The sequence below is a fragment of the Polyodon spathula genome, chromosome 3 (assembly GCF_017654505.1).
Source record: "Polyodon spathula isolate WHYD16114869_AA chromosome 3, ASM1765450v1, whole genome shotgun sequence".
Lineage (NCBI taxonomy): Eukaryota > Metazoa > Chordata > Actinopteri > Acipenseriformes > Polyodontidae > Polyodon > Polyodon spathula.
Window position 1 is genome coordinate 96817643 of NC_054536.1, and position 20288 is coordinate 96837930.

General features: G+C 40.6%; 1 protein-coding gene across 2 annotated transcripts in view; it reads right to left on the reverse strand.

Moving 5' to 3' along the window:
- LOC121313707 (solute carrier family 45 member 4-like) overlaps positions 1-16150 on the reverse strand; it is a 55152-nt gene extending 39002 nt beyond the window's left edge. For both annotated transcript variants that reach the window (XM_041246525.1, XM_041246526.1), the window contains exon 1: positions 15861-16150. In XM_041246525.1, the coding sequence (XP_041102459.1) occupies positions 15861-16104 (244 nt within the window). In that variant the 5' untranslated portion in view covers positions 16105-16150. The remainder of the gene's footprint in view (positions 1-15860) is intronic.
- Between the last annotated feature and the right edge of the window lie 4138 nt (positions 16151-20288).

Here is a 20288-nt window from a genome sequence, read left to right on the forward strand (position 1 = left end):
TATACCCATTCAGAACAGGGCTCTACACACCCCTGGGGCAGCAGGTCTGTATACCCATTCAGAACAGGGCTCTACACACCCCTGGGGCAGCAGCTCCTATACCCATTCAGAACAGGGCTCTACACACCCCTGGGGCAGCAGGGCTGTATACCCATTCAGAACAGGGCTCTACACACCCCTGGGGCAGCAGGTCTGTATACCCATTCAAAACAGGGCTCTACACACCCCTGGGGTAGCAGCTCCTATACCCACACACCAGCAATCCAAGCGCGTCTCACAAACCTGTAAATCGGAACCTGCACCAGGCTGGAGTTCCGTTTTTATCTAGCAGGTGTACATTAACGCTTCATTATACAGCAGTACAACTAGGCAGGCCTCGTCCCTTGGGAATGAGGACTTAGCTTAATAGCACAGTGGTGGAATTCATAGTAAGGTCACCACAGAGATTCCAGAATGCTCTGCAATGATCTGGAATGCTTGATATTGCACATACACAAATACATGACATCACCCTGAAACTGCACTTTTTCCAGAGCAAAAAAACATACAACCAGAAAAAAAACAACATGATCAGGCATCCTGAATTACAAAGAGATTCAGGTTCAATCCTGTTGCCTTACCTTATATGAGGCTCGCATTCACCTCCTTCTTATTCATCTGCTACTGAAAAACAGTAAGCTACAATTGTGTTGTTTCAGGCATTGCTGCCATACTAACTTTGTAACCTCCATTGTTTAGTTGTTTTTGGTTTTTTTTGCCTTGGAGGTGAACATTCCTGGAAATAGCCTCCTTCTTGCTGTCATTGCAAACAATTCACATTCTCGCTCCCTTTGAAAAGGGTTCGAACCTGACATTCTAGGGATTACCCTGCATTCTAATGAGGGCCCTGCTACCCAGCATGCGTTTCACATCCCTGTGCCACTCAACAATGGGAAATCCCCTGCATCAGACAATGAATTCATCTCAGATTCATCAATGGCAATTGATGAAGCATTATTTTTTATTGTTATTTTTTAAGCAATGTCTAAGCCTCTAATCCTCTAAGCCATACGGCTTTCATAAACATGCCTGATGTTGGGACTGGCCCTGCTACCAGCTCCCTCTAAACAGTGGCATAAAAATCTTAGTTTATCTTTAAACTAGACCAGGCTCACGGTCACAGCTGCTCTACACACTATCCTTTAACTAGACCAGGCTCACGGTCACAGCTGCTCTACACACTATCCTTTAACTAGACCAGGCTCACTGTCACAGCTGCTCTACACACTATCCTTTAACTAGACCAGGCTCACTGTCACAGCTGCTCTACACACTATCCTTTAACTAGACCAGGCTCACTGTCACAGCTGCTCTACACACTATCCTTTAACTAGACCAGGCTCACTGTCACAGCTGCTCTACACACTATCCTTTAACTAGACCAGGCTCACTGTCACAGCTGCTCTACACACTATCCTTTAACTAGACCAGGCTCACTGTCACAGCTGCTCTACACACTATCCTTTAACTAGACCAGGCTCACTGTCACAGCTGCTCTACACACTATCCTTTAACTAGACCAGGCTCACTGTCACAGCTGCTCTACACACTATGTACATTTGGCTGACTGATGGAAAAGCATTGCAATAGCTGATTCATGTTTTATTTATTTGCATATTTCAAAACTATCTTTTTTTTTTTTTAAAACATCTACCTTTGACTTTAAATAAGGCCAGGCACAATGTAATGATTAAAACTAAGGTTTGCAATCTTGAAGAACTCTTCCACTGTTACTCAAGGAATTGATACTGGGCTTCTTGATCTCCCATAGGTTTGTTCTGTATACAATACTGCACTGTAGAACATAAGAGGCCCAATCAACTAACTATGCTTCCCTCATTCTTTGACTTTGCTTGCTTAACACCAGGAGGAGGGACTAGAAAGAGAAAATGGCCACTCAACTCACCTATGCTCGCTCACTTTGATGCTTAACACCCAGGAGAGAAAAAACAAAATAAACATTTACCAGGTTAATAGGGGAAATGAAACCTCTGGGAATCCGTGGCTAAGCGGACTTCCCTTCCTCCAGACGGCTAGCTAAAGGTCTTATTATGGTCACAGAGAGGGTTATACAGTACTGTTCATGACAACATCCAGTCTATTCCTGAAGGATCCAATTGTAGCTGTACAATTTGGGTTGATGCAGGACTGGTAAATCAATACAAAATTAACATTTTCAAAACAGATACACAAAGGTGGGACCTCGACTCACATGTATGTTAAAACCACAGGGAAGTGCAACTAAAAAACAAACAGGTGACCTCTTCCCTGTGGGCCAGAATCACAGTCTCAGTGGGGCCAGGTACTATGAGAGGCTGGTCTCTGGATGAGACATCAAGCTGCCGAGGATCGCTCTACTGTACTGTACATTTAAGCCACTATCATGTGTCCCTCTTCTGCAGAAAAGTAGGCAGTACAATAACTAGCTAAATTCTCTCTGCCCCTGAACATTTTTTCAGTCTCCACGACCTTCTGCCTCTGATGTGAGTAAGCTGCATTTTTATGAACATAAACAATGGACACTCCATACACTTCACAACAAAAAACAACAGTAACCAAGTGGCCTGAGGGTTTCACCCAACACACCAGGAGAGTCTCATGTTCAGGCTGGCCGGCTAGCGCTGCCATGGAAGAGGGATCAAAAGACGGGAGCTGTGACTCCACGGGTCAAATTAAAAACACCAGCTTATTAGGGCCTCCTGTTGCCTAACCACTAATCGTGATAATCAGTTACCGTCGATCCAGCAGGGATTAACAAAGAACTTCCTACTGCAGTAATCCCCTCATTCCTCCTCACTTGTTCACCCAAAACAGATTTTGTCTTTAATGAAGAACAAGGATTGTCATTGTACCCCACACCAGATGGAAACAAAAAACTAAATGTTGCAATTGCTATGGATTGGAAGCTCATGGAAAACAAAAGTGTAACTCAGCAATGCTGCTGCGAGCCACTTTATATTGTAAACCCCAATGCCCCTCTGCTTACAGCTGGAATTGAGGGAACTTTGGTTCTACACAGTAGACAGATCAGTATTCATCCGGAAGCAGAAACACTGCTGCCCACTGCTTTAGGAGTACTTTCTGATTCCAAAGACACCCCGTGATCTGGGATGGATCCCCCCCCACCTCCCCACTGTAAAAATGGTTTGACCTGTGTGGGTGGGCGTGAAATTCATACAGGGGGGCACACAGTACACAGCGGCCTCTCATATTGTTATATTTTAAAGAGCAGTTTAGAAGGCTTGCTGATGTCAGTTAAACGAGGCAGTCTTCCCAGCGACAGCGAGTGGAAGCGACGGCGAGTGGGAGAAGTACAGCGTGGAAAAGTACAGAGCAGTTTCGAAGCAGTTTGAAAGCAGGTTGACGGCTGCAGAAGAAACTAAACTTCAAAAAAAAAAACTCAACATGGTCTTCAAGCCAGTAATCTGTGACACCTGCTTGATGTGGGAAATCCGAGAAAACCCAGCGGAGCTAAACCAAGTGTGCGTAAAGTGCCGCGCGATCCAGGATTTGCATAAACTAGTAAGTATGCTAGAAATGGAGCTGGAAGAAGTGAGACAGCAACAGGATCTTGAGGAACTGGCACACCCACAATTCATGGAAGTCTGCATCACCCCTAACAAACTGAAAGCCAACAGGGAGATAGAAGGTCAGAACAGCTGGGTTCAGGTAGGCAGAAGCAGGGAAAAAAAGAAACTTCGTCAAACACAACCACCAGAAATCAAAACAACCAACAGATTTGAGTCACTTCAGAATTTTGATGAGCAGAACCAACAACAAGAGAATGAAAGGAACAACATCCAGGACCCTATTGACAGTGGTGACCAGACAGCAAAAAGAAGGGAGGTCATGATTGTTGGGGACTCCATATTGAGAAACACAGCAAGTTCAATTCGCAGTTTGGACCCCCTTACTACAACAGTGTGCTGCCTTCCGGGAGCCTCGGTCAAGCACATCACTGAGAACGTGGACAGGCTCCTAGAACGAACAGGAGATGACCCGGTAGTAGTCGTCCACATCGGTACAAACAACATTGGAAGAGACAGACCAAAATCCCTGCAAAACAAATTCAGAGAGCTAGGAAGGAAATTAAAAGAGAAAACCAAAACTGTGGTATTTTCTGGTATACTACCCGCACCTTGCAAAGGACCATATGGACAGCTGGAAATAATTAATCAAAACGCATGGCTGAAGACGTGATGCACACAGGAAGGCTTCACCTATCTTGATCATTGGACCACATTCTACAACGAGGACTATCTGTATAGATGGGATGGACTGCATTTAAATAACAAGGGAACTAGTCTACTTGGAGAAAAGATCCTCGAGCAGGTTCGGAAGCATTTAAACTAGAAAGGAAGGGGGGAGAAATCAACAAAAAAACAGAAGGGAGACCGCATCAAAACAAGAACAACAACTCAGGTAAGACAACCATTAAATGTATTTATCTAAATGCTAGAAGTATCAGAAACAAAATTCTAGAACTTGAAGCTACTGCACTAACAGGTAACTATGATGTGATAGGTGTTACAGAAACGTGGTTGTCTGAGAGTGATGGGGACGAATATAATATTTGTGGGTATACACTGTATAGAAAAGACGAGCGGACAGAAGAGGAGGAGGGGTAGCGCTATACATAAGAAACAGTCTTGAAGCCCAGGTGTTAAACCTGGACAAAGAAAATAAAACCGAATCAATATGGGTCAGAATAACAGACAAAAATTCAAAAGGCATAATAATAGGAGCATGCTATAGACCGCCAGATTCAGACGGTGAGCAAAATAATCTGTTATACAATGACATTAGAAATGTGTGTAGCAAAGGAGAAGCCATACTAATGGGGGATTTCAACTTCCCCCAAATAAAATGGGAAAACCCGGTGGGTAGCGCGAAGGATGAAATAGAAATGGTGGAAATGACAAATGACTGCTTCCTAACACAATTTGTGAAGGCACCCACTAGAGGGGAGGCATGCCTTGATTTAGTCTTTTCAAATAACGAAGATAGAATAACTAAAACAGAGGTCAGAGAACCACTGGCAAACTCAGACCACAACATGGTCTCATTTGAAGTGTTTTTTAAATCCCCAAAAGTAAAGACTAAAGCTAAGGTTTACAATTTTAGAAAAGCAAACTATGAAGGTATGAAACAGAGACTAACAGAAGTAGATTGGAGTAAAATAGAGAAAACACCCACAGAAGAAGGATGGTTGTTCTTCAAAAATGTAGTACTAGAGGCGCAAAACAATTATATCCCTAAAGTAGACAAATCTAAATGTAAAACTAAATTGCCAAAATGGTTTAATAGATCAATTAAAAAAAATATTCAGCGAAAAAAGGCACTTTACAGATCATTAAAAAAGGACCGAAAAGAAAGTACGCAGAAAGAATACACAGAACTGCAAACGCAAGTCAAAAAGGAAGTTAGAAAGGCCAAGAGAGAAATAGAAATGAACATTGCTAAGGGAGCTAAAACCAATTCCAAAAATGTTTTTCCAATATTACAACAGCAAGAGAACATTCAAAGAGGAGTGTGGCAGGCTGGCGAGTGGATAGAGGCCCAGAGACAGACTGCAGTTCAAAAAAATAACTATTTTATTATAAATAAACAAAAATAAAGTGCACAAGGGCAAAATAACAGATACTCAAACACAAATAAAGCAAAAACAAAACTCACAAAAATAAAGTTTCCAGGCTGGGCAATGCCTTCACTGGATTTAGAAAATTCAAAAACCCACAAAACAAACACCAACCTGCTTCCTCAGCTCCCTCTCCCCAAATGAGAAGCAGAGGCCTCCTTTTATATCAGGTGGCTGGGCGCTGATTGATCGTTAATCAACCTAATCAACTAATCAACCCCAGCCACCTGAACATAATAAACCCAGGCAGGCAGGGGAAGTTAACCCCATCCCTGCCAATTTAAAGGGCAGAGCTTTGCTCTGCCACACAGAGATTAAATGTTTAAGAGATACAAATGGCAAAATCGTAGAGGAAGAAAAAAAAATAGCAAATATGTTAAATGATTACTTTTCACAAGTTTTTACAAAGGAAGATACTGACAACATGCCCCACATGTCATCCAGTTCCTATCCAGTTTTAAATAACTTTAGCATAACTGAGGCAGAAGTGTTAAAGGGACTAGGAGCTCTTAAAATAAACAAATCCCCTGGGCCGGATGAGATCCTCCCAGTAGTACTCAAAGAAATGAAAGAAGTAATTTACAAACCACTAACCAAGATCATGCAGCAGTCTCTTGACACAGGGGTGGTACCGACAGACTGGAAAATTGCAAACGTAATACCGATCCACAAAAAGGGAAACAAAACTGAACCAGGTAACTACAGACCAGTAAGCCTGACTTCTATTATATGCAAACTTATGGAAACTATAATAAGATCCAAAATGGAAAATTACCTATATGGTAACAGGGTACTGGGAGACAGTCAACATGGTTTTAGGAAAGGGAGATCGTGCCTAACTAACTTGCTTGATTTTTTTGAGGATGCAACATCCATAATGGATAATTGCAAAGCATATGACATGGTTTATTTAGATTTCCAGAAAGCTTTTGACAAAGTCCCGCACAAAAGATTAATTCTCAAACTGAACGCAGTTGGGATTCAAGGAAACACATGTACATGGATTAGGGAGTGGTTAACATGTAGAAAACAGAAAGTACTGATTAGAGGAAAAACCTCAGAATGGAGTGTGGTAACCAGCGGTGTACCACAGGGATCAGTATTAGGTCCTCTGCTATTCCTAATCTACATTAATGACTTAGATTCTGGTATAGTAAGCAAACTTGTTAAATTTGCAGACGACACAAAAGTAGGAGGAGTGGCAAACACTGTTGCAGCAGCAAAGGTCATTCAAAATGATCTAGACAAGATTCAGAACTGGGCAGACACATGGCAAATGACATTTAATAGAGAAAAGTGTAAGGTACTGCACGCAGGAAATAAAAATGTACATTATAAATATCATATGGGAGATATTGAAATTGAAGAAGGAATCTATGAAAAAGACCTAGGAGTTTTTGTTGACTCAGAAATGTCTTCATCTAGACAATGTGGGGAAGCTATAAAAAAGGCTAACAAGATGCTCGGATACATTGTGAAAAGTGTTGAATTTAAATCAAGGGAAGTAATGTTAAAACTGTACAATGCACTAGTAAGACCTCATCTTGAATATTGTGTTCAGTTCTGGTCACCTCGCTATAAAAAAGATATTGCTGCTCTAGAAAGAGTGCAAAGAAGAGCGACCAGAATTATTCCGGGCTTTAAAGGCATGTCATATGCAGACAGGCTAAAAGAATTGAATCTGTTCAGTCTTGAACAAAGAAGACTACGTGGCGACCTAATTCAAGCATTCAAAATTCTAAAAGGTATTGACAGTGTCGACCCAAGGGACTTTTTCAGCCTGAAAAAAGAAACAAGGACCAGGGGTCACAAATGGAGTTTAGAAAAAGGGGCATTCAGAACAGAAAACAGGAGACACTTTTTTACACAGAGAATTGTGAGGGTCTGGAATCAACTCCCCAGTAATGTTGTTGAAGCTGACACCCTGGGATCCTTCAAGAAGCTGCTTGATGAGATTTTGGGACCAATAAGCTACTAACAACCAAACGAGCAAGATGGGCCGAATGGCCTCCTCTCGTTTGTAAACTTTCTTATGTTCTTATGTTCTTATGATACAGGCATTATAGGACATGACAAAAAGCAGTAGCTCATTTTTTGAACATCTCACACAAGAGAGAGAGAGAGAGAGAGAGAGAGAGAGAGAGAGAGAGAGAGAGAGAGAGAGAGAGATGTTCTTTCACGTCATGCATGAGAAAGCCTGGCCAGAATGTTCTCTGACTGTCTAAACATAATAAGAATGTGTATTTACCCCGTGTGCCCTGCAGCACACCGATTTCCAGCTCCTTAGCTTATATTGCCCTTGGCATGGCTTCATGTTTTTCTTTACAAGCTCCAGCTTCCACAGGTTCCCCCACACTGGGCGGTACTCGGTCTCCTGGTTCACACAGGTCAAGGTTAAGTGGCAGGGGAAACATATTTCTTTTCATTTTTTAAAAGAAAAGACAAAAACATGTAGGATCTGACAATGCAGCGCTTTTCCCTCCACCGAAGACAACAGCCAGACAGAACCTGCAGACAGGACGCAAACAGGCTGTGGAGATAGACTGTGAGCGATGTCATGACACAGCCCATTATCTTCAGGCTATGGAAAACGATGTGCGGCAGCACTAAATGAATCGAGTCTCCCGCGAGTACGGAGGAATTCTGTATTGAGATGAACTAAAAACATTTTAATGATCTAATCCCTGGAAGATCTTAATACACTTGTAAACTGGATTTTTCATGGAAGATTGGATTGATATATAGAATTGGAATTCTAGTATAGAATTCTATTTTGTTTAATTTTCCGCAAGTCGCTTTGGAAAAAGGCATCTACTAAATAATTAAATAATAATAATGATTGGATTAATATGGAGAAAACCCAAGTACTTCCATCAGACTTCTAATGGCAGAACACTGTAAAGTACAGTGGTAACTACAGTCTTGAAAATAAAAAAAAAAACTGAAAACCAGATTACAAATAATGTAGTAGATTACAAATATGTGTGACAAAGAAGAGCTCTATTTTGCAAGCACAGCGTTGCCCAAAAAAGTGACTGAGCATTGACCACAATGGATCTGGACACTAATGATGCTCGTCATCACTAGTGTTGCTTTGCCAGCCAGACGGACACACACTGCTATTCTGCACAATTCTGACTCACAGCGAGGATGCTGGGGTGATGCCAGTTAATTAGCACTGTGAGTTACTTCCCGAAGATCGACTGGCAGAAATGATGAGTGGCTCTCTGGGGCCTTTATCTGCTAACAGGACAGTGCTATCACACAACCTCTCTCTCACTGGCACCGCGAGGGTTCTGGGTCAATGATAATCCTTGTTCTTCATTAAAGACAAAATCTGTTTTGGGTGAAATGCAATGGAAGCACATCCTAGTCACCAAGTATTAAAAATAATAATGTGCTGAAAACAATAAAACATTTAATTAATTGGGGTAAAACTGGTAATAATGAAAAGGACTCAACGTACATTTCAAGATACATTTTTTATATCAAACATTTACTGTATACTGTGTTTAAAAGACAGCCAAACAGTGTCTCAACTGAACAAACCAAGGACAGGGAGCTCTCAAGATGGGGATTTTGCCTACTTCAAATCAGGAAAATGAAACTGCCCAGAGTATTATCAATTCAGCATGACATACCAACATTCTGCAGGGCTTGCTTGCCTTGTGTACGCCAGTATACCAAAGTAGGGGAATAGAACAGCCAAGCCTCCATATTTAACATTTTAGATTCATGTTTAGGCCTTTATCTCATTCTGAATATGAGCAGAAGATGGTATTCAAGCGTGTTTAAAAATAAAATGATTTATCCTTGGCACTCACAACTAAAACTACACAAGTGCAGGTATGGTATGACCTCATGGAAGCACTGTTACTGAAGACTTTCTCGACAGCCTACACCCCTTCCTCGTGGAACGATGGTCGCCTCTCACCCACAGTACAGTACCTTGAAATACACTGGAGGACAGACAGACTTACCTGCAGCTAACCACTGTTTTATTAGAAGGTGTTTAACATAGATCTTTCATCAAACATAAAAAACTTGAAATTAACAACAACAACAACAATTATTCACATTTCTACAGCACCTTTCATCACAAGATTCCCAAAGCACTAACACTAACACCCAGTCAACTTTCAATTTCTGTACCAGTAGTTACAATGGACAGTGTGTTTAGTGGATTTCTGTACCAGTAGTTACAATGGGCAGTGTGTTTAGTGGATTTCTGTACCAGTAGTTACAATGGGCAGTGTGTTTAGTGGATTTCTATACCAGTAGTTACAATGGGCAGTGTGTTTAGTGGATTTCTGTACCAGTAGTTACAATGGGCAGTGTGTTTAGTGGATTTCTGTACCAGTAGTTACAATGGACAGTGTGTTTAGTGGATTTCTGTACCAGTAGTTACAATGGACAGTGTGTTTAGTGGATTTCTGTACCAGTAGTTACAATGGACAGTGTGTTTAGTGGATTTCTGTACCAGTAGTTACAATGGACAGTGTGTTTAGTGGATTTCTGTACCAGTAGTTACAATGGACAGTGTGTTTAGTGGATTTCTGTACCAGTAGTTACAATGGACAGTGTGTTTAGTGGATTTCTGTACCAGTAGTTACAATGGACAGTGTGTTTAGTGGATTTCTGTACCAGTAGTTACAATGGACAGTGTGTTTAGTGGATTTCTGTACCAGTAGTTACAATGGACAGTGCGTTTAGTGGATTTCTGTACCAGTAGTTACAATGGACAGTGTGTTTAGTGGATTTCTGTACCAGTAGTTACAATGGACAGTGTGTTTAGTGGATTTCTGTACCAGTAGTTACAATGGACAGTGTGTTTAGTGGATTTCTGTACCAGTAGTTACAATGGACAGTGTGTTTAGTGGATTTCTGTACCAGTAGTTACAATGGACAGTGTGTTTAGTGGATTTCTATACCAGTAGTTACAATGGACAGTGTGTTTAGTGGATTTCTGTACCAGTAGTTACAATGGGCAGTGTGTTTAGTGGATTTCTATACCAGTAGTTACAATGGACAGTGCGTTTAGTGGATTTCTATACCAGTAGTTACAATGGACAGTGTGTTTAGTGGATTTCTATACCAGTAGTTACAATGGACAGTGTGTTTAGTGGATTTCTGTACCAGTAGTTACAATGGACAGTGTGTTTAGTGGATTTCTGTACCAGTAGTTACAATGGACAGTGTGTTTAGTGGATTTCTGTACCAGTAGTTACAATGGACAGTGTGTTTAGTGGATTTCTGTACCAGTAGTTACAATGGACAGTGTGTTTAGTGGATTTCTATACCAGTAGTTACAATGGGCAGTGTGTTTAGTGGATTTCTGTACCAGTAGTTACAATGGACAGTGTGTTTAGTGGATTTCTGTACCAGTAGTTACAATGGACAGTGTGTTTAGTGGATTTCTGTACCAGTAGTTACAATGGACAGTGTGTTTAGTGGATTTCTGTACCAGTAGTTACAATGGGCAGTGTGTTTAGTGGATTTCTGTACCAGTAGTTACAATGGACAGTGCGTTTAGTGGATTTCTGTACCAGTAGTTACAATGGACAGTGTGTTTAGTGGATTTCTATACCAGTAGTTACAATGGACAGTGTGTTTAGTGGATTTCTGTACCAGTAGTTACAATGGGCAGTGTGTTTAGTGGATTTCTGTACCAGTAGTTACAATGGACAGTGTGTTTAGTGGATTTCTGTACCAGTAGTTACAATGGGCAGTGTGTTTAGTGGATTTCTATACCAGTAGTTACAATGGACAGTGTGTTTAGTGGATTTCTGTACCAGTAGTTACAATGGACAGTGTGTTTAGTGGATTTCTGTACCAGTAGTTACAATGGACAGTGTGTTTAGTGGATTTCTGTACCAGTAGTTACAATGGACAGCGTGTTTAGTGGATTTCTGTTCCAGTAGTTACAATGGACAGTGTGTTTAGTGGATTTCTGTTCCAGTAGTTACAATGGACAGTGTGTTTAGTGGATTTCTGTACCAGTAGTTAGTTACAGAATGTCTAAGAGCTCTTGCATCAAGGTTCTTTCAGGATGTTTGGTCACTTCCTCATCTGGTAGTAAAGGATTGTAAACTTCCAGACTGGGGATGTGTGGAGGTCTCTGAATGATGTGCTGTGCTGAACAATCAATCAATCAATCAATCAGTCACCTTGTGTGGTCGGAGCCTGGCATTGGCAGGTACAAGGCTAATGTTGGGCTCTTTTGATGCTTTTTGGTCCATTTACAGCAACTCTGGAAATCATTCCTTAAGAGTTTTTACCAAAATTGTAATAAAGAAAAAAATTCCTTTAGGAAGCTTTTCACTCTATAAGTTTTCAGTGTACATTATAATGCAGTAGGGTCCGTGTACTCCAAACACACAGAACATGGAATGAGCCTTTCACATTGCCTATGGAAGTTTATATAATTGTATTTATAATCCAGGTCTGACAATGGAACGTGAAACAAGCAATGTGATTGGTTGAGAGAGGTTCCAGCTGTCTGTATATTGGATGGATACGGACAGCTGGAGCCTCATCACATTATTAAAAATCACTGCTCTGCCTCACAGAATTTAAAGCACCGGCAGCCATCTTGTTTACAGTTACAGATGTATTAAATACCAGCAAATAAAATCCTACAGTAGTAAGCAGACATGTCGATTTGGATGAAGAACAATTACATGAACCGAGAAAAATACAAACAAAACAATAATAATAAATAAATCGTTGTCTTTCAGGACTGGCTCAAACAAAAAACTAATTGTCTCAACTGTGGAAAATACACATCTTAAGAAAACATCATAAATCACCTACACACACAGATTATGGTATCTGTTCATCTCCTAATCTTGGGAATAAATACAGCATGTATTTAATCTCCATCTGGCACTTGGCAGGGTGCATCTCAACACCCCTTGCAGCAATGAGTCAGTGTAATACTGCACTCCATACAATCTCAACACAGAAGGCAGTTTATCACAGCAGTACTTTCATGATACAGCCTCACCTAATGCCTTTACCACAAAGTCCCTTAAGTGCTTTTGACTGTATATTACTCATTGGTTTTCAGTAGCACTGCAGTGCCGTTAGATTTCTATGCTACTGGAGCTTTCCTTAGAAGTGCGCCCCCCCACCTTCCCCTCTTCAATCAAACAGAGGGTCCTCACCTCTCTCAAAGGAGAGAACTGTACTGAAGAAGAAAGCAATACGTTCAAGACATTATTAAATTATATCTATCTATATATCCTACTTTCTTGCTTCATACTGCAGTCTTATACAACAGCTACAGTGACACTGTTTGGAACATAGGGTCTATCAACCTCACTTTCTGGAGCTCTTCTGTCAGCATGCAGTGTGACTATGCTGGGTAGTATTTATGTGGTAAGCCTGGTAAAGACTATGAGCCTAGATATGTCTTTCCAAACGTTCACCACAGCATTTTTGCAGATTTCCCCCCTGCTTTTCCCATGTTTATACTATGCATTATCCATAGTTTTTTTTTAATATGCTTCACCATACCTCACTGTTCTTTACAATGCTTGCCTATGCTTTCCCATACTATCACTGTGCTTTATTACACTTTGCTGTGTCTTCTTTCTGGGGGGCTTTTATAAGGCAAGGCTACTGTACCTAAAGCTGTGGCCAAACGTTTTGCATCCCCCCTGTAGAATTAACTACTTTTGCTCCATATAGTCAAATGAAACCCGCTCAAGTTAACATATTGCATTTCATACCGCTTTGTAGTTTTCCATATACTTAACAAAAAAAAGACAAAAATTGAAAAATGTGACATTTCAAAATCGAACATGAAATACTGTACTATTATTATGGGTTCCAGCAGACTTGCAATATCATTGTGTAGTGTCTTTGATTACATGATGTTAAATACAATCTCTACATTTTTTAATATTTTTAAATGAATTCTATGTGATGCTAAACATTTGGCCATAGCTGTGCAGCACTGTGCCAAACTGTGTGGTGATTTAATGTCTCTTCCTGAGGTGTAAAGTGACAGCAGTGTATTAACCACTGCACAACCGGGCCTCGACGATATAGTTTCCTTAAGAAAACAGACTAATCAGCACTCTCTGATCCACTAAGACTGCTGACATCAGGAGAACTCACACACTTCCATCATCCAAGGGCACTTTCAGTTCTTTACAAAGCCACGCTTCTATCAGCTGAACAATTACAGAAAAGAGCAGTTCATTTAGTTGTTCTGTTTTTTTAGTTTTCATTTCTATATTCAGATCCGACAACAAATGCACTACTGTGTATAAGAATATACTGATTATTTACACCAGTGCATTCTCCAGCACTGCAGATCTACTGATCATTTAAACCAGTGCATTCTCCTACACTGCAGATCTACTGATCATTTAAACCAGTGCATTCTCCTACACTGTAGATCTACTGATCATTTAAACCAGTGCATTCTCCTACACTGCAGATCTACTGATCATTTAAACCAGTGCATTCTCCTACACTGCAGATCTACTGATCATTTAAACCAGTGCATTCTCCTACACTGCAGATCTACTGATCATTTAAACCAGTGCATTCTCCTACACTGCAGATCTACTGATCATTTAAACCAGTGCATTCTCCTACACTGCAGATCTACTGATCATTTAAACCAGTGCATTCTCCTACACTGCAGCACAGAGAGTTTCAAGGTATTTTGTCACCAATGCTATCCACTAATAATAATAATATAATAATAATAATAATAATAATAATAATAATAACTAGAACTGCCAGGCAGTTTTATGGCTTCCAAGCTCCGTTGGAAAATGTTGTCCAGCTGTAGCATTCGTTAATAATCTCATGATGCTTTAAAACTTTAAACACCCTGCACACAATCTGAGGTCCTCCAACTCTGGCCTGCTTGCTATTTCCAAGCATAAATGCACCACACTTGGAGAGAACGCTCATTTAGCTTCATGGTTCCGACTCTTTGGAACTCTCTCCCAGCTTTGGTGCGTGATGCTCCCACCATCGCTCACTTTAAATCAACTCTCAAGACCCACCTGTTCTCTCTTGCTTTCCATGCTCTTTAAGCCGGAAATCTGCTATTAGCTGCTGTGTTGTTGCTACTATATCATGTATTATGCATTTTTCACTGTATTGTATTATGTTTTTTTTTTTACTGTATAGCATGCATTATGCACGTCTCTGTATTTAAAGTATTATGGATAAAGATTGATTGAGATTGATTATAAGCTAATTTTACATTTAACCTTAAGGAGAGGTCAAAGGTCACGATCAAGTAATTTTTGAATAGAGCATATATGGGTTCCTAAATCTGTTAAATAATAACCATAGCCCTATGTGCACTGTAAGGAGTTATAAGCTAGTTTTACATTTGACCTTAGAGAGGTCAAAGGTCACAGGCAAGGAGATTTTTGGATAGAGCATATATGGTTTCCTATCTGTGTTCTACAGTAATCGTTAACCTAGCTGCACTTTGTAAGGAGTTATAAGCTAGTTTTACACTTGACCGAAGACTTTGAAAGGTTTTCAAAGAAATGCGTCAGGTGGCCATATTGGTTTACGCACAAACACCATTTTTGAAAAGTCGATTGTATTGACACAGGGATGATGCGTGTCAACTTTGGAGTTAATCAAATAAAACATTTTTTTCAACTGAGGCAGTTTTAAATTTAAGAAGAAAATGTAGTTTTGGCAGCCATCTTGTTTTAGATTAATCGGTTCACCGGTTCCCAAGAAGAAGATTTAGAAAGGGTTTTCCAAAACTGTAATCTTACGAGATGATACCTGCCAAGTTTCATGAAGATTTAGAAAGGGTTTTCCAAAACTGGAATCCTACGGGATGAGTTTAAAGTTTTGGGAATAAAAACGACAATAATAATACATAAATAAATAAATAAATAAATACAAATCTTCACAATAACAATAGGTTTCCCAAGCCAGCTTGGAAGACTAATAATACTTATCTGGTACCAGCAGGAATGAAGGCAGACAAAACCCAAATCATTTTCAGTAAGACCAGCCTTAAAAACAGCTACAGTATTTGACTACTATATAAAAGTCAAAATACATGTCCCCTGTATGTATTTAATACATATATAAAACATCAGTGCAAAACAATTTGTGATTGCCCCCCCCCACCCCAACCCTTGACACCTTTATACCCTAATGGCAGGAGCAGACAGCAGCATACCGATTTGCAACAGAACTGGCGTGACGAGGGCCGTCTCCATGGCATAGCAGAACTCCCGTCCAAACATCACTGCCCCATGCATCACCCAGTGCCGCATAGGGATCCTGTCTATGGAGGCTTCGCTCCCCGCATCCTCCCGGCTGTCGCTTTCCCTGCCCTCGCCCTGCTTCTTCCTGAGCTGAGCCACTGGCAGAATCTCCACTTGCATAGTATTCGAGTCAGCATTCTGGGGAGTCATGGTCATCAGGAGTATTATTCAATATAGAGCTTCTTCCAATACAGTATGTATAGAGAATATGTACAAATAATATAGTCTATGTACAAATAATATAGATATTATATATATTATCTAATATATAGAGAATATTGTATATATATATATATATATATATATATATATATATATATATATATATATATATAATAGATATTTGGACCCCTATATATAAAAAACTCTGGGAGAAATTATTTTTTCTCTCTCAATCGCATGTCATTCCTTTCTTAGTTTTTTTTATATAACCTCCACATTCCTTTCTTTTGTTTTTGGAGGTCTTCCTCTCTTTCAAATCTGGATGTATTCCTTCCTCAGGGAGTCAACAGGCATTCAAAGGTCTGCGGTAGAAGAACACCAGCAGCTCTTTGGTAAGCAAGGAGTTGTGAAATCATATGGCTTCGCCGTGCGATTTTACTGTCTACTACAATTCAAAATCCATATCAATTGCCATTCAGTTAATACAAGTTTCATGATTGCTATGGAGCAAGTGCTGAAAGGGGTAGGCTGGCAGCACAGAGACGGGAAGGCGACACAAGTGGGAGCTCCTCTGTTAATCCCCATCGAGTGGCCGATTATTCTGCAGAGCACCGGACCGGAACAGCGGAGAGAGAGAGAGAGAAGAGACAAGAAGAAGAAAAGAGAAGACGGTTAGCGGCGAGAAAAACAACTCTGTTTGTCAGACCTGGGGGGCAATTACAATAACAATAAGTAACAATGATGCTGCAGTAATTACAATAACAATTAGTAACAATGATGCTGCAGTAATTACAATAACAATGACGCTATAAAGTAACATTAACAGCTCCACACAGATTAACATGTTTACTCTGTTTATCTAAATAACTCCACAATAATCACAGCTATACAGTAAATACAGACGCAGATTATATAACTTATTTTCTTCAAACAAATGGGGTCAGCAAAAGTGGCTGAAAATAAAAGAATGATTGAATGACAAAAATGTGCAATTGAATGATATTGTATCTGCTGGTATGTCAAGGTTATATTACATTTACAGAAATCAGGGACTCTGAATCCTTGGGTGTTTTTAAATCTCGCCTTAAAACTTATTTGTTTAAACTGCCTTTTTTTAGATCTAATGTTTTGATATTTGTACTTATTGTTTTTTTTTATTTTGTGTTGTTATGAACAGCACTTTAAGATGATTTGTCATGAAAGGTGCTTTATAAAACTAGTATTATTATTATTATTATTATTATTATTATTATTATTATTATTATTATTATTATTATTATTATTATTATTATACTGTAATTGCAATGAATTCTGAATTGCACATTTACAGTTATAATGGACAGGTCTGCCACTTCAACAGATACTATAGTTAAAGTTTATTATAGTCTACAGCACTAAATTACATGAAATACTGTAACGGAGAAGCAGTTGCACTGTCCTCCCTAAGGAGATGCTACTGGCCCAATATCTATAACTAACTAAGTCAGCAAGAGTGACAGACAGCAAAAGCAGGGATGTCAGAGGTGTCAATTTCACAAACAAACAGTTTATTGTTGTAAACTATAATGTAATAAATGAAATATGAGGACAACAACTTATTGCAGAGAACATTTAGTGGAAGGTACAGGTGAGTAAGAAAGTAACGTGAACTAAACAAACATCCAAACAAACTAACACTAAAGCGAAATGAATGCGGTGTCCGGGGGGCCTCCAATAAACTCCCCCACACAAACACCACGGCAATTCAAAACCAACACCCCGACAGGCAAAAGAGACAAAGGTGAATGAATAATTATACAGGGAACCCAATCACAAAGACAGTCTTGATGGCAATGGATGATAAATGAAATTTAGGCCCAACAAGTCCAGTGAAGCAGTGCACATGTAATCCAAAGTAACAAAAGAACAAAACCAAAATTACAGGAACCAAAGAATCAAAGGAAAGTAGAAAAAACCAGCAAACAGAAAAGGAATAATCTCACCAAAAAAAAGTTGAGTGGTGAACAGCCGTTTGGAAAATATCAGGAGAATCAGGAACAAAATGGAGACTGAACACGCTAACAAAAACAACCATAAACAGACCTGGAACAGCAACTAAACTTAAACAAGTAACAGTGTAAACAAAAAAGAAAGGTTTAGACAAAGTACAAGATTATCAAAAGAGTAAATGGATGCACCAGTATTTATCTAAAATAGAGTTAAAGTTACACTGTAATTCAAGAGAAAATGGACAGGAGAGTGCCAGAAAAGTTTCAAAGCTTTGATCAGTCCTCCAGTCCTTGCTCACCCAGACATCAACAAGACGTTCCGAGTCTTCACTGATGCCAGTGATGTAGGACAAGGAGCAGTTCTGACCCAGCTAGGAGGAGAGGATGAGAAAGTAATAGCCTACGCCTCAAAATGATTGAATTCTGCCGAAAAGAACTACTCCACATCCGAAAAGGAGCGTCTCGCTGCTGTGTGGGCAGTAGAGAAATGGCAGCATTATCTGGAGGGGGTGGAGTTTGAGGTAGACACAGACCATGCTGCACTCTCCTGGGCATTCAATAACCCAAAAACCTCTTCCAGACTGACCCACTGGGCTCTTCGCCTACAACAAACACGAAAGGTAGTCTTAATTTGGTACCTGATGCACTCTCCCGAGCTCCTCTTGTACCTCCTTCAACTCCATCTGCAGCAGTATGTGTCTGCAATGCCTCTGCGAGTAGCACGGATCTTCCTACCACCATGGACCAGATTGCGGTCGCTCATTCCAAAGACCCAACTATTTCTATCATCTGTGACATTGGTTCAAAGACTGACAGTAATAATCACATCACCTTCATCCAACAGCAAGGACTGGTGTATCGCCGGGTGCCCATCCCTAAACAAGGATTTCGATACCAGCTGGTTATTCCGGAACAGCTGACAGATTCCTTCCTCCTACATTATCAAGACAACCCTTTGGGAGGTCACCTGGGCAGGATGAAGACCTTGTTGCGCATATTGGAGGTTGCATGGTGGCCATCCATTCGTAAAGATACGTGGCGCCACATAAAGGAGTGTCAAACCTGCCAGAGGTACAAACCTTCCAACACCAAACCTGCAGGTCAACTCCAGTCCACTACCGTGAAGGAGCCCGGAGAGATGTTGGGTCTGGACCTAATGGGACCTCTGCCGAGAAGTAAAAAAAGTAACACTTACATCCTGGTAATTGTCGATTACTTCACAAAGTGGGTTGAACTGTTTCCGTTGCGGGATAGTAAGACCACCAAGATTGTGAACATTTTTGACACAGGAAATCTTCACCCGATGGGGAACCCCGCAACATATTCTTTCAGACCGTGGACCTCAGTTCACAAGCCAGCTACTTGCAGAGGTGTGCAAAACCTGGGGAGTCGTACAAAAACTCACAACCAGCTACCACCCACAGACCAACCTGACGGAACGGGTGAACCACACCTTAAAAACCATGGTGGCATCCTCCATTGGAAAAACCATCAGCTGTGGGATCAGTGGCTACCTGAGTTCCGTTTCGCCCTCAACACCGCCAAACATGAAACCACTGGCTTCTCTCCTGCAGTATTAGCACTCTGAAGGACCATCAGAGGCCCACTGGATCAATTAATCGCTGTTGCTCCTGCTCCATCCACTGATCCCTTCCAACTGCTAGATCGCCAGCAGCAGATTGCAGAAGAGGTAAGGGATCATGTTTCCAAAGCTCAGAAACAGCAAGCTCGGAATTATAATGCCCGGAGAGCACACTGTCAGCATGAAGAAAGGGAGTTAGTCTGGATAAGATCTCACCCCTTATCTGATGCCTCCGGAAAGTTTTCTGCTAAACTTGCCCCTAAATGGTTTGGGCCAGCTCTTGTAACCAAGAGACTTGACCCAACAAGTCAAGTGGAGGGAACCCGATTCTATTAAAGAGGATACAGTCAATATTGTTAATCTAAAATGCTATTATGGCATTCGTCCCTTGCACCTCCAGTGGGAGGGGGGGGGATATGTAGCAATTCACTTGCTCCATAAAGTGGGTGTAAGTTTCACCCACCTGTCCCTTTAATTAGGGTCAGTAGCCTGGCCAGGTTAAAACTCAGTTTTCCATAGTTCCTTTCTATCACCCTCTGTTCATCCTCTCCCCCATTGGCTCATTCAGATATCCAATCCTTCAATCTCAGAGCTCCTTGGAAGCCAAA